Source organism: Grampus griseus, assembly GCF_964374135.1.
Source record: "Grampus griseus genome assembly, chromosome: 17".
Lineage (NCBI taxonomy): Eukaryota > Metazoa > Chordata > Mammalia > Artiodactyla > Delphinidae > Grampus > Grampus griseus.
The window spans coordinates 62,694,970-62,710,389 of NC_139011.1; the positions used below are offsets into that span (position 1 = coordinate 62,694,970).

Sequence of the window (15,420 nt, forward strand, 5' to 3'; positions counted from 1 at the left end):
CTGGACTGTAGTGTGGACTGTGTGAGTTTCCATATAAACTGTTTAGGACAATGCCTGGCACGTAATAAGCACTCTATGAAAATGGCTATTACTAGTACTATTTATAAAATCATTTGATAGGCCTCTTAGTATTTCACACAGCAATACCAGTTGTCTGGTAGTTTTTTAATGTCTTACAGACTTAGTGTATATGTTGTGAATTTTTTTGTTGTTTTTTTTTTTACTTTTTAAAAAAGAGATTCTGATGCAACAAACAAATATGCTTCTAAATTGATACATTAAATTACCGAATTAGGTTTATTCCTTATTAGTGTGGTAATCACCCTTACTGGTAGAGTGTTTGTAGTATAATCACTGACTGTTGATACTTTCTGAAGTGTGCAAGGATGTATTCAAAGCATTTAGGCATCGGGACTCTAACATTGGGTTTGTGTGCTTGTTCCTGGCTTTATCTCAGGGAAATATAGAAAGTATGATTGGAAGTCTGAAGAACTTACTTAAAATTATTCACAGCTCTATAAGACTTAGGCCAAGTCAGTGCATATTCAGTTTTTCCACCTGCAAACTGAGATGATGAATGGTAGTTAGATGAACACTAAGACATTTATCTAACACACCATCATTCTATAAAAAATGTAAATTTACACACACATAAATTCATATACAACATAGACAGAGGTTGTCCAACTATAGTTCTCAAAGGAAGCTAAGATTTTTTTTTTTTTGTCGATTAAAACTGTATCAAAGTTATAGAACAATTTCCAGCACATCTGCTCTGGATACATTATCATAATTATTTCCTTACATTGCACATCTCAGCAGTGCCAGAGCAATGAGCCAAGTAGGAGCAAAAATCCTATTATTGAGCAGTGACAACAGTTCCCAATTCTTTTCTTCTCTGATGTTTGATAACTGAAGTCAATTAAAGACTTCCAGTGGAATTCTTTAAGTTAAAATAAAAGGGGATTCCCTGGTGGCGCAGTGGTTGGGAGTCCGCCTGCCAATGCGGGGGACGCGGGTTCGTGCCCCGGTCCAGGAGGGTCCCGCATGCAGTGGAGCGGCTGGGCCCGTGAGCCATGGCCGCTGGGCCTGCGCGTCCGGAGCCCGTGCTCCGCGGCGGGAGAGGCCGCAGCGGTGAGAGGCCCGCGTACCGAAAAAAAAAAAAAAAAAAGGTTATTTGTATTTAACAGCTATAGATGAACACTCACCTCCCGGCTAAGTGCAAATACAGGATTTGGCTTATTTTTAAGACTGCAAGGTCGGGCCAAGGTCCAGCCCGCTGCGCAGCCGGGTCTGGGCAGTGGCGGGAGAGGCCAGGCCGCAGGCTGGGAGTTCCGGAGCAGCAAGGCGCTGCCAAGGTCCAGCCCGCCCCAAAACAGAGACGCCTGTTCCCCTGAAGCAGATCCAAGGAACTCCTCAGTCTTGCTGTCCAGGGCCCCGTGGGAAAGTCCTCTGCTGCTGAGAGATGCCTCAGAGGCCTGACTCCCACAGAGGCCGCCCTGTGTACCTTGCCGGCACAGGGCCACGGAGCGTCTAGCTCCAAAGACCTTACCTGCTCCACGTCAGGAGTGCAGTGGGGGAAACAGCTAACCCCAGGAAGATGGGCTGCGAGGCTGGACCGGCCCTGTTCACACAGCCCTTCAGCTCCTGGACGCCTGAGAGCAGGTGCTCCGTGAGGATGGGGGGGGCGGGGGGGGGCGGGGCGAGCGAACTGCCAAACTGCGCATGCGCATCCTGCGACTCGGCATCCGGGCTCTTTCGGATCGGTCCCAGATTGACGCCTTGTAGGGATGGGCTAGGCCCATCTGGCCGGGGACTCCGGGCCAGATCTCAGGGGAACTCCTTAGTCTTGCCATCCCAGGCAGTACCGGGAAGTCGGCTGGTGAGAGACACGTGGGAGGCCTGACTCTGGCTCTGCGTACCTTCACGGCGCAGAGCCTTGAGTCTGGCTGCAAGGAAGTTCCTCGCTCCTCTTCTAGAGTGCAGTTGGGGGAGCCGCTAGCCCTAGGAAGATGGCCGCTGGGCAAGGTCGGCCCAGGTTCACAAATGTTCATAGGATCCCCTGGAGTGTTTGCTTAATACCAGCCTGACTCAAAAAAGAGCAATGAGAGAAGAATAAATGAAAGCTTTTCCAGAGCTCACCAGGACCCAGGAAACAAGTTCTGAGCATCCGGAGTGGCTATTCCTTGCGTATCAGTGGGAGCACTTCGTAGAGACCCCAAAAAGATTAGACCTCAGTATGAGACTAAACAATCTCTACATAGTGATAAAGAGAAAATCTTGAAAGCTGCCAGAGGAAAAAGAACCATTATGTAGAGACGGATACAAATAGAATGATTGCAAAGCTCTCTTCAGAAAATACATAAGCCAGAAAGCAATGACATGACATCTTTAAGATACTAAAAGCAAACAACTGTCAACACAGAATCTTATATCCAGTGAAAATAGTTTTTAAAAATTAAAGCAAAATTAGGACTTTTGAAGAACACTTGTAATAAAACACAAAACAAAACAAAAATTAAGCTGCACTCCATCAAATTTAAATTTTCTGCTCTCCAAAAAACATCATTAAAGTAGCAAATACATATTTACATATATACTGCTTAAAATACATATCCTTATATGTATATGGATGTATATGACAAAAGCCTTATATCCAGGATATATAAAAAACTATTATAATTCAATAATAAAAGACAACCAATCATTTAAAAATGGGCTAAGGGTTTGAATAGACACTTCACAGAGTAGATATATAAATGGCACATGAAAAAATGCTCAACGTTATTATTCATGAGGTAAATGCAAAGTAAAACCACCATAAATGAGAGAGGATTACACATGTATTGAACAGCTAAAATTAGATTAAATGTAATCAAGTTTGCCAAACATGTAGAGCAACCAAGAGCTCTCCTACATTACTTGTGGGACTGTAAGATGGTACAACCACTTTGAAAAAAAGGTGAGCAAAAATATTTTAAACACATATTTGCTACATAACCCAGCAATTCTTCTACCTATGTATCTAAAAGAAATGAAAATATGTGTATAGGCAAAGCCTTGTACATGAATATTCGTAGCCGCTTTATTCAATATTACCTAAAACATGGAACATGCATCTGCAATAGATGAATGGATGAGTAAATTGATGGAAATTCATACAACAGAGTACTATACAATGTTTAAAAAAGAAAAATTACTGATAAATATAACAACATGAGTAAATCTTAAAAACATTAAACATTATGCAGAGCAAAAGAAGCAAGGCACAAAGCAGTACATACTATATAGATAATTATATTTGTATGAACCCCTAGAGGTGTTCAATCTAATACTGATAAAAAGCACAACAGTGATAGCCAAATCTGAGGGCATTTGGAGGATTGACTGGAAATAAGCAACACAAAATTGGGGGGGTTTATGGAAATGTTTTATATCTCCTTATAATGGTAGTAAATACAAATGTATAAATTTGTCAACACTAATGTAGTTGAATTGTGTTCTCCAAAATTCACATGTTTAAATCCCAATCCCCAGTACCTCAGAATGTGACCTTATTTGGAAATAGAGTCATTGCTGATGTAATCAGTTAAGATGAGGTCATATTGGATGACTTGTGTACTTATACAAAAGGGAAATTTGGACTCAGGCACACACATAAAGAGGATAACGTGTGTATATTGGGTTTATGCCACATGCCAAGGGAATACATAAAAATGTCAGCAAACCAACAGAAGATAGAAGAGAGGCATGGAACACATCATTCCCTAGAGCATTCAGAGGGAGCCTGGCTGTACCAACACCTTGATCTGGGACTTCTAGCCTCCAGAACTGTGAGACAATAAATTCCTGTTGTTTAAACCACTCATTTTGTGCTACTTCATTAGAGCAGGACTAGGAAACTAATACAACTCATCAAAGTGTATAATAAATGCATACACATTCTTGAATGTAAATTATACCTTAATAAATTTGATTTAAAGTGATTGAATCTAGTTCATTAATATCTGAAATAAAGTCCGTAACTTTATTTAAATAACTTCTGAGAGTTCACATGGAGATAAGTTACTTAACCTTTTAGAATCTACACTCTAATACATAAATTTGGGAAAATAATCTTGCCTCACAAGTTGTGAGAAATCAAATAATATACATGAAATCTAAAGCAGTGTTTCTAACACATTGTTGGTGCTCAATACATGTCATCCCTTCTCCTAGAATAAATGAAAGCAGAAAGCTTCAGGAGGGGCTATTATCTGTTCATTTATTCATGTTTTTCATTGTATTGTTCCTAACCAAGTTGTTCCCATACGGCTTTAAAAAAAAAAAAATCTTGGTTTTAGCTAAGTTAAGAGCTCAGTCAGGCTGGGATTTTAACACTCCTAATGTTATTTTAAATCAATCCATACACTTTTAAATGTTTATTCCTGATTTCTATTTCATCTTACATACACGTCCCTTTTTAAAAGTGAGCTTATCAGATACAGCCCTGTGTAGGCCCTCTGTTTTCATCTTCATCAGCATAGTCATAAATATAGTCGACAATTAGAGTTTTAATTAGAAGATATTTTTTAGTAGTCGCTGAAAAATTAGTTTTCACAATTTAATGATCTAGTACAAAGATATTTGCTTATCAGCATTGTTTTACACTCATTATTTTGCAGAACATGACAGGGATCGGAGAACAAGAAAAAAAGAGAATATCTAACTGGTAGGCATAATAGTAGAGTTCTAAAAAGTTTGTCTTTTAAAAATCTCAAAAGTATAATTTAGCCTTTAATTCCAGCAAATTAGTGAAAGAGGTTCAGGTAATTTGACTAAACTATTTCTTCAACTCCTAAATATTATGGTGCCAGGGTTGAAATACCACATCAGATAAGTGTTTTAAATCCACCTACACAATGTAATTCTTTGTGCAATAAATTAGCTTAAACCCTAAATCTTGAAGTTTGGTATGTCTGCAAAAATCATTGCTTTGTTTCTTTGCTTAGCTCACCATGTTCTTCAAGTGAGTTTATATTTAAGAACACAGTAGAAATGCTAGAGAAAAGTCAAGACTTCAAGTTACAATATTGAATAGAAAAATAGACACTATAGCATGTAAATTATCAACAGATTTAGGAAAGAAAAAAATTTTGATTACTCTGCTTTACTTGAAATGCCCACATTATTTTTATTAGATGCATAACATTAAAGTAATAGTTAACATGTGGTCTGTTAACCTTTGAAAGCTAAAATAATGATGTTAATATTGATACTATTATATAAGCATTGAACTCTGTTTTAAGTCCACATTTAGAATGTTTATCAATAAACTATTTTAACTAGCTATAATATTTTATTTCTGCTGTGACAACATGCACAATGTTTACTTATGTCATCAAGAATAAAATTAGGAATTGTTGGACTATTCATTCAACAATACTGACCCACTATTTATAGAGGATAAAAATTACTGTGTCTCTGGGGTACAGAGATAGATAAGAGTATTACCAATATTCAGGAGCTTATCCTTAAATTTAAAGAACTAAATATAATATAAGGCAAAATTTAAAAATTAATATGGTTAAGTTAAAAAGGCATATTAGAGAGTATTATTTTATTCTTACCAGGAGAGTTGCAGAAAAATTCCTGGAGGATTTCACATTTAGTTAAATGCTGAAGGATCAGTAGTGTATTATGACAGATGCATAGTTTCCCCATGGTAAATAACAACAAAAATGATTATAAAGATATTAGTAATAAAAACTAACGTATATTGACCATATATTGTATGTTTAATGTTCTTTTAAGTAGGTTATACATAATATCTCAATTAATTCTTAGAGCAATCCCTATGAGGTATTATTTGTCCCATTTTTCAGGTGAGGTAATTGAAGCATAGAAAGTTATGTAACTTACTCCAGGCCACACCCTGTAGAACAGCAGAGATAAGCAATATGGAGCAAGACTATGGAGGGTCTTAAATGCTTTTATAAGATGATTTGGTTTTCTTAAATAACGGACTTATGGAAGAGAGTAATTCCAGTAAAAATTAATGATGCACTGAAAAAGAATGGAGAGGAACAAAATGAAAAGGCTCCACTTGGAGACATGGCAATAGTACAGAAAACTGATGATGAATAGCTAAACGAGAGACAAATATAACAATTCTTATACTGGCAGAATTAATGGGGCGTCCCTACTCGGGGTGGGGGGGAGGAGTGAGGAACAGAAGATGAATCTCACTATATGTGTTTACATTTCAATCACAGTATTTAGGAAGGTGTCTGTGTCTTTTGGAAAAAAATATGATCCCACAAAATTTGCTTTAAGTTTTGACATTTTTAATATATAAATGGTTACTTTTTGATTACCTACATTTTGAACCAATTCCCAGCCAATACTTGATAACTGATCATGATGTTAGTTTCTTCACCAATTGCCTCTCCAGCAGCTATTTATGTGAGCCCCTCTTTTCTTTCCTTTTTTGGTATGATCCAGATCTCTTGCTTTCTCTGATCCCTCCTGTAATTTATCTCTCTTTTATCTGTTCCTAAACACCTACTCATTTCCTTTCTAAAAATATTTGAAGTATTTGTTGCCAATTTTTCATAATCACTTTGTATCTTTCAGATTCCTTCCTTCTAGTTTATAAATAAATCTCTCTTTTTCGAAATTTCCCTTAATATGTTTCTATATATATATTGTCTGTCTCGGCTTTCACAAACAAATAACTAAATAATCAGGGTGACTCTGAAACATCTGATATAAGGGGTGTTGTTTAGATTAATGTCAAAACCCAAATTCAAAAGACTTACAATAATTTTGTTAACTGAAAATGATTTCTAAATCAAAATAAGGATACAAAGGGGACTAAAAAAAATACTTTGAAACATGATTAATTTTAATATGTTTACAAGGAAAGAGTAAATTCACCAGCAGAAAAAAAATTACCAAAATTAACATTTTACAGTTTTTTAGTCTTAAAGCACAATACATTTTTCATACAAACAAATATATCACCATTATAGATACCATAATATGGCAACATTTATACACAAGGCCATTTACCATTAAGAAAATCAGTGGCAATGGTGATGCAATACATCAGTTCATGTTTGTTAAACTTTTTGCTATTATACTTCCTGGCCCGCAGGAGTATTTGCCAGGATACAATATAAATGTGTGACCCCAGTTTGAACAATACATAGAAAGCTCTGGTTGCCCATGCTTAATCCTACATTTATTATATGATCACTAGAAATGTTTTCGTACCACTACTCTGACGTAATTCCATTTACTATTAAGACCGTTCCCAAGAAATCAAACATTTTAACAGATTCACTTGGATATTAAGGAATTATTTTATACAAAATAAGTGCAATATCAGGACTTAATATTCTATATGCCTAAACTTAATAAAAGAGAAAAACTATACAGGTATTATGTGGAAAATAATTTGATATTATATGGAGTAGGTAATCATAGCATTGAACTTGGGAAAATGCAGTATGTGTTTTTTTCATTTTTAGAGTTACTATTTTTATTATTGTTTTTAAATGCACCAGATGATTTTCTGAGGAACATTCACATTCAATGTTTAGTTTCATTTTACTAGTGGCATATACAAAGCACCATATAATATAACATATGAAATGTAGAACAATTATGACTATGTAATACTGTAGAAATAACTGCTAAGAAAATATAGCAATATTTAACACAGGATTTCTAAAACCATTACATATTCATTACTTTTCCCTAAACTAATAATGTCCCATGTTTTATTTTATAGACGTAGTCTATCACAATTTATATGCATTTGACACTCATGGGGGGTTGAAAATAGTTGATATCTTCTGTACAGTAATGTTACAGTTTTATACAAACTTCAGAAATATGGCATTTGGAATAGTGTTCCTCCTCCAAGTGTTCCATTTCACACAACAGCAAATACTCTGAATGCCTTTCCTCCTGGAGGATTCTGTAAACTGCAAAAAATACACAGAGTGTATTGATGTCATCTCCATATATAATCCTTCAAACAAATCATGCTTTCTTATGACCGTCAAGAAAGCAGCTCTATGAATCCAGATGGCCAACTTTCTATGATTCAACTATGATTTATAGTTATTGGAAAGCTTGAGTGAGGATGACATAATTCTTAAAATCTTGGCTGTACACAAGTTTGCTAAAAAAAATGTAAGGTGCATAGTGGTAATAATAGTCCTTTATATAGAACGTTATAGATTTCAGGTCATGTTTTCATATATTACCACCTTTAGTTCCAATAAAGTACAGTTAAGTGGCTCTTATGCCATTTTACTGGGGAAATACTAAGATACAGGTTTACAACTGACCGGCATGGTTAAAAGCTAACTGCAAGTTAAAGAGATGGAGATACTTAAGAGATACTCTGGAATACTAACTTATTATTCCCTAAGTCTGACAAAATTTAAATTATATAGCTAGCATACTTATTAATATTTTAACATCTGTGGTTTCAAAAAAATCTTAGTGAGGAAATTTAATGGTCAAATCTGGAAGGTCCTAAGTATTTCTTCACTGAAATGGAAACATACACACACACACAGAGCACTCAATCTCATTTCAGAAGTATTTTAAAACAGGACTTTAAAGCAATGCAAAACCATTCCTTTTACTCTTTATTAAATTATTTATATTTTATTTGACAATATTAATCAAGGTATGTTTTGCTTAAATGCCTCAAGTTAAAACTGGTTGATAATGGCATTAATTATTATTTATTCTAATCAAATGTAAACTTTTGAAGTCCATATTTTTTGCATAAAGTATTATTTTCTTAATAATACAAAAAAGCTTTTAGAGATAAACACAAATGCTAAGAGAGAGACAAAGTGCAATTTCTTTTACATATTTATTCACGTGTAAGGAAAGAAAGGGGAGAATTTTAGAAGAAGAGATGAGAATGTCACAAGTGTGCACACAGAACATTACACAATAAACACACACACATACACAAGCCAGGTTTTTCATACAAGTAGACAGCTAATTGAAAGCCATTTTTATTTGTAGGAAACAAACTGACAAAGTGCCCTGGAAAGTGTCTTTTTACGCAGTGATACACCGGAAAAATACACATTTTTGAACTCAACAGAACTAGTTCTGAATCTGAGCTCTGAGACTGACTAGTTATATGACGTTGGGCTTATCATTTAACCTTTCTGAGCCTCAGTTAACATGTCTGTAAATTAGGGTTTAGAGAACCGACTTTGTAAGGCTACTGGTAGAGCGGAGTCAATATACTTAAAGGGCCCTCGAGCATCTGGAAAATTCATAGTAGATGTTCATAAATAATTATTATTCTCAGTTTTCTTAGGATATCATCTACCTTATAGGTTTAAAATAAATTTAAGAAATATGACAGGTAAATGAAGCCACATTACTCAGTTTAGCTTCTAAAACTGCATATCATACTCTATAACTCCATCTACTTTATATATTGTGCCTTTCATATATATAGACAGAGAGAGAGAAGGAGAGAGATGGGGGAAGGGTGTGGGGAGTGAGCTCTGTGTGTCTGTTTACATTTCAGTGAAGAAATTCTCAGGATCTTACAGGTTTGACCATTAAATTTCCTCACTAAATTTTTTTTAGATGTTAAAAATATTACTAAGTATGATGGCAATACAATTTACATTTTTTCAGACTTAAGAAACGGTAAGTTAGTACTCTAGGGCATTGATATGAGCCAGCTAAGTCAGGCTGTGGAGAAGCCACCTCCTTAACAATGGCCTCCTGATACAGTCTCATCTGAAAATAGATGCTAAGTACAAAGCTGTCATTTTATGAGGATGGCTTATGTGGAAGGCAATCTAGGTATCCTGCATGGCATATCCTTTTGTGTCCTTTACAGAAACTTTACCATATGTGCAAACCCTCCACTGGCAATTTTGAAGAACCTAGTAAATGTTTAAAAGTTAGGGATTTATCTGTATCTATACAAAATACATGGGACTTAATATTACTTCCCCAAGTACCAATGATTTAAAAAAAATCACTACAGGGTTTTTTTCTCTTAACTTTTATTATTACTCAATAAAGTAAGTCACATGAATTTTCTCAAACCACTGAAATATATAATACTAATGAGCCAAATACCAGATGACCTGAAAGAGTTCATTTACATCATATTAGGCATCGAACTTCCAATCAAAAAGAGAATTTGGTGCCGGGGAAAATCAGACTCATTGTTTTGGTCAAATACTTTGTCAGATAACTGGAGTAGAGAAATATTCAGTGCCTCGCTCACCTAGAAAGAGTTACATGTAAAAACTAACCTAGAAAATCTAAAAGAGGATGAAAGAAATTTCCTTATTATAAGATCAATTAACAAAAGAGTGGTTCTGACTCATAATCCGATTTTCATGTTGATTTTTATAAGCCTGCAGGAGACAGGCATCTCTGGTACTGCAGCTTCTCCCATCCCTGGAAGATGTACTATTACACAGCGTGCAAAGGAAACACACTGGCTCAGTCACGAAACCTCAAAGCCATGCTACGGAGAGTTGGTTGTAAAGCCAGCATAATGGGAAAGATGATATATCTAAATACATATATGTTTATAAACATATATATCAATTTATTTACCTTTCTGAGAAGATTCCATTCTGAAAAGAAGCAGTGTAAGTCTTTCTTTTGTCCACAGGCATCACGTCAACATAACCCCCGTGATTTTGAACCACGCCAGCATGTACAGCTGCTCTGCAGATACTGGACAGCTGAAGAAGAAAGGAAAAAACCACCATCATTAGAAAACGTCTGCTGAACTTGTCCAGCCTACTCTTCTATTGGACACAAGGTCGCTGACATCTGTCTCTGTGTGGATACCCAGTGAGCAGTTACAGGATGATGTTTTGTGCATAAAGGAATGTTTTAAAAGACACAAAGTTAGAGCCAAGCAAGTCGCACCTGAAGGTAGATCTTAAGGGTGGCTGCAAGGATAAGATCCTTTCACCAGCTAATCTGTCCAAACAGCAAGCTTTTACTACTGTCCAAGCAATAAAATGCAAATTAGCTCCTTTATCTCTTCAAGGGCCTACTTATCACTCTTAAATTTCAGCCTTTGCTAGTTCCTACTCAGGTCACTCCGACCAAACGTTCACAGGGGGTATTATCTGGACCTCATTTATATTCAGTTTTGACTTTGAGCAACTCAAACATAGTTCTGTATATCTCTACAGTCCCTTTTCCAAAATACAGGCATACATTAAATGAGGAGGTTTTTCCTATTAGATGATATAACCTATGTAGAGAAAACTTGCCCAAAAGAATAAGCCCAAGAAGAAAAAAAGATGAAGAATAACCATCACTTCTACCTAGATTTGCAATGTACATCACTCTGGTTTGAATGGTCTGACATGAGGTACTAAGGAAGTTCTATTTTTGCATTGTACCAGTTATATAATCTGAATTGAATGGAATTTCTATAAAGGAGAAAATTGTCTCAGGTCCAACAAACGCTTTCCATTTTTTTAACACGACTGAATTCTAGAAGTCAACGCTTTTCTTTTGGCCAATTAAAGTCTTCTGTAGATTTTGACAATTGCTTTCATCCAAATGTTCTACCAAAATTTGTCAATAGCTGAGCATAGCCTGACAAAATCCTACAAAATGAAACGCTTGAACTGTTTCAGTATAAAGCAATCTACCCCATATCCCGATGGGTCTTTTCTGAACCCACTGGTGTATTCTTTTCTTATCTCTATGCACATGTGAGTGACCTAATGTGCTTTTCTAAGTTCACATAAGCATGTGTATCTTACGTGACCTTGCTTTATTACTGTGCTCTGAACTCTGGCATCAGTCAGTATTTATTAGATCAGAGAGACCGAATGCCAAGCTGTCTAATACTTTTCATGTTTTTGCTATATCACAAAATACCATACATCCAAAACCCCATATCCTTACTCTGAGGACACATTTTATTCACCATTTAAAGTCCCTCACTGAATTAATATTTGTGTCCGATATGGTTCATAACAGATGGAATTAAAAATAACTGTACACTTTTCAGTATTTATCCTGTTCTGTTAAAAGGTTATCATCAGCACTTTTCCCAAGGCAATAAAAGTGCTTAGATATAACATTCACTAAATCCAAGCACTTAATATGGTTTGAAACTATTGTTTTGCCCATAACTATGCAGTCAGCAGGCATTACGATTTGAGTTCAAAGGTCAGAAGAGATTTTCTTTTCCTACCCGCACATTGTAAGAACTAATATACCACGAAAAGAAAAAACTATATCTGTGAAAACAGTGGAACATTTTTAATGAATGCAGAAATTAATTTCATCTGTCATAAATGAGAAATAAAAGCTGAAAGCAATAGTATACAAGTTGTAACTCTATAAATGGAAAGAGAGAAAGATGGGGGAGAGAGGGAGATTGATAGATTGTTTCTCATTTTTCCATATCTTGTATTTAAATAGATAATGTATTTTGTAAGGGATGGGAAGATTGCTTAATTAATGGCTGAATCTCTGATTCTGTATTTGGCACATAAAAAATATATATTTTCAACTTGTTCTACATAGTAATACAAAATTTCTTACCCCATTTCACTGAGATAGAAAGATAAAATGATCTCAGGATATAAGTTCTAATAAAAACCTGAACTCTAGCAAAGAGATGGCTTATAGGTACAGAAGTGTATAGGATATTTTGAAAGATTTTCACCAGACATGAGTAAAATTAAAAGTTTTTTTACTTAAGGGGACAAACTGGGAAGAATGATTTCTTTGGAAATCTCTGATGATTCTAGATTTCCTCATTCATATATATTTATTAATTTTTTTTAAACAAACATTTATGTTTCAAGGTGTTTGCCAAATGTCTGATATCACTGCGTACTCTAAATTCTGTTAAAGCAGGAACTAGGCCTGTCTTGTTCACATCTTGGCACATGTAAAATTGTTGATGAAAAATAAGGCATAATTTGCCCAGCTGCTGCCTTCAAGAAACTTAAAAATTAATAAAAGAGGTGGGGAAACAATCATAACGCCTAACAGAATCAGTTAAGTGCTAAATAAAAGGAAAAAACAAAGTAATAGGGTTAAAGAAAAGCAACACCGGGCTTCCCTGGTGGTCCAGTGGTTAAGAATCCACCTGCCAATGCAGGGGACACGGGTTCGAGCCCTGGTCCGGGAAGATCCCACACGCCACGGAGCAACCAAGCCCGTGCACCACAACTACTGAGCCTGAGCTCTAGAGCCCATAAGCCACAACTACTGACCCCACGTGCCACAACCACTGAAGTCCGCGTGCCTAGGGCCCGCGCTCCGCAACAAGAGGAGCCACGACAGTGAGAAGCCCGCGCACCGCAACAAAGAGTAGCCCCCGCTCGCCACAACAAGAGAAAGCCCACGCACAGCAACAAAGACCCAACACAGCCAAAAAGTTTAAAAAGTAAATAAATTTATAAAAAAGAAAAGCAACACCATACTTGGGTTAGGAGAACCAGCAATACACTTCACAGAGAAAGTGGCAATAACTCAGAAGGTAAAGAATGACCATGATGTTCACAGAAAAATTAGAAAAAGCATGTTTTCAGAGACAAGAAGATAAGCACAAATTGTGAGGACTACCAAATTCTGATCCCAACAGGACATTGAAATTGCAGATAAGAATACTGCAAACCTGGAGCTGGGAGAGAGACTTAGATTCGGAGAATAATTTTAACGGTAAAGCTGAACTGAAAAACAAAAAAACCTGAACCCGAAATGAATTCACCAAGTGGTGGTAACACTCACATTTCAGGACTCTTCACAATTGTATTTCCATAGTATTCTACTGAATAAGTACATCAAGAATATATTTCTTTTGGAACTCTTTGGATTAGATATTGGTAGTGGTTTCCAAATGTCTGCCACATAAAATCTAAACTTATCAGCATGTATTTAGACTCTCCAATTACATGTTTCAAGAGCCGGATCCCTCCCTCCATCCCTCACACTAAGTTGGCTGCAGCCCCTTTTAGCTTCACATCTCACCAGCTCAGATACAAGCAAACCTACAAGTCACACCCACTTTCAGCTCACTTGCTCTCACCTCATCTCCATGTCTTTGTAGGTGCCATTCACCCCACCTAAAATGTGCGCTAATCCTCTTTACCAACCCACACTTGAAACCTGGATCAGAAAGCACTTATCGGCCCTGAAGCCATCACAGCTAATCTTCCTCGTCCAACCCCAGTCCTGGCATCCATTACAATACACCCTCAACTGGTTTCCTTTTGTATGTATTTTAATGATTACCTGGTTTTGATTCTATGCTACCTGCTAAATGCCCATTTGGCAGTGGAGATATTGTTCATACATTTGACAAACTCTTAATTATCCAGTTTATACTTCAAGTACTGAAGAACCAAAAGGAAGGTTAAAGAAAAATAAAATGCTTTTTCCTTCCCAAGGATGCATCCAAGCTATTTCATTTAGTATCTGATATAAGAGATATAGATAGGATATGAAGAAAAATTTAGTTAAGATAAATGATTATGCATGCATATTTGCATATAGATATTTAGTTTTTAGTGTTACCTTTCCGAGAATATGTATATCAACACAGAATCTGTTCCTTTTTCTGTATATAAATGTACATATATACATTTAAACACGTGTGCATGCATATAGATAGATACTGAGAGCTGCATAGATTAGGGTACTTACATCAGAATAAATTCGAGTTCCAATTACACGAGCATAATGTGGATTTGCCTGCATACAGTTCCGAGGACAGTATACTCTAAAAAATAAATACATGCTTACAAATATTAAGTAGCTGGTTATTTCAGTCTTTCTTATTAGTAAGATCATAGACATGCATACACAAAAGTAAACTCAGCATTCTAAATCCTACTCATTATTTTTTATTGAAGTATAGCTGATGTACAATATTATATGTTACAGGTATACAATATGGTGATTCACAGTTTTTAAAAGGTTATACTCCATTTATAGTTAGTATAAAATATTGGCTATATTCTGTGTTTTACAATATATCCTTGCAGCTTATTTCATACCTAATAGTTTGTACCTCTTAATCCTCTACCCCTATACTGTACCTCCCCACTGGTAACCACCAGTTTGTTCTCTGTACCTGTGAGCCTGTTTCTTTCTTGTTATATTCACTAGTTTGTTGTATTTTTTTTTTTAGATTCCATATAGAAGTGATATCATAAAGTATTTGTGTTACTCTATCTTATTTCACTTAGCATAATGCCCTCCAAGTCCATCCATGTTGTTGCAAATGGCAAAATTTCATTATTTTTTATGATTGAGTAGCATTCCAGTGTATATATACACATGTTTTCCTTCTGAAATAGGTCAATTGTACAATCCCAGCAGTAAGCACAATTGCTTCTGCTTACTTTACCTACTTCCAGCTTTTGGCACAGA

General features: G+C 36.0%; 1 protein-coding gene across 1 annotated transcript in view; it reads right to left on the minus strand.

The window, feature by feature from the left end:
- Nucleotides 1–6,923: 6,923 nt before the first annotated feature.
- Nucleotides 6,924–15,420, minus strand: part of CRISPLD1 (cysteine rich secretory protein LCCL domain containing 1) — a 43,511-nt gene continuing 35,014 nt past the window's right edge. The window contains exons 13-15 of the mRNA XM_082674466.1: nucleotides 14,692–14,767; nucleotides 10,615–10,745; nucleotides 6,924–7,973 (exon numbers count right to left, since the gene is read on the minus strand). Of these exons, the coding sequence (XP_082530592.1) occupies nucleotides 7,922–7,973; nucleotides 10,615–10,745; nucleotides 14,692–14,767 (259 nt within the window). The 3' untranslated portion in view covers nucleotides 6,924–7,921. The remainder of the gene's footprint in view (nucleotides 7,974–10,614; nucleotides 10,746–14,691; nucleotides 14,768–15,420) is intronic.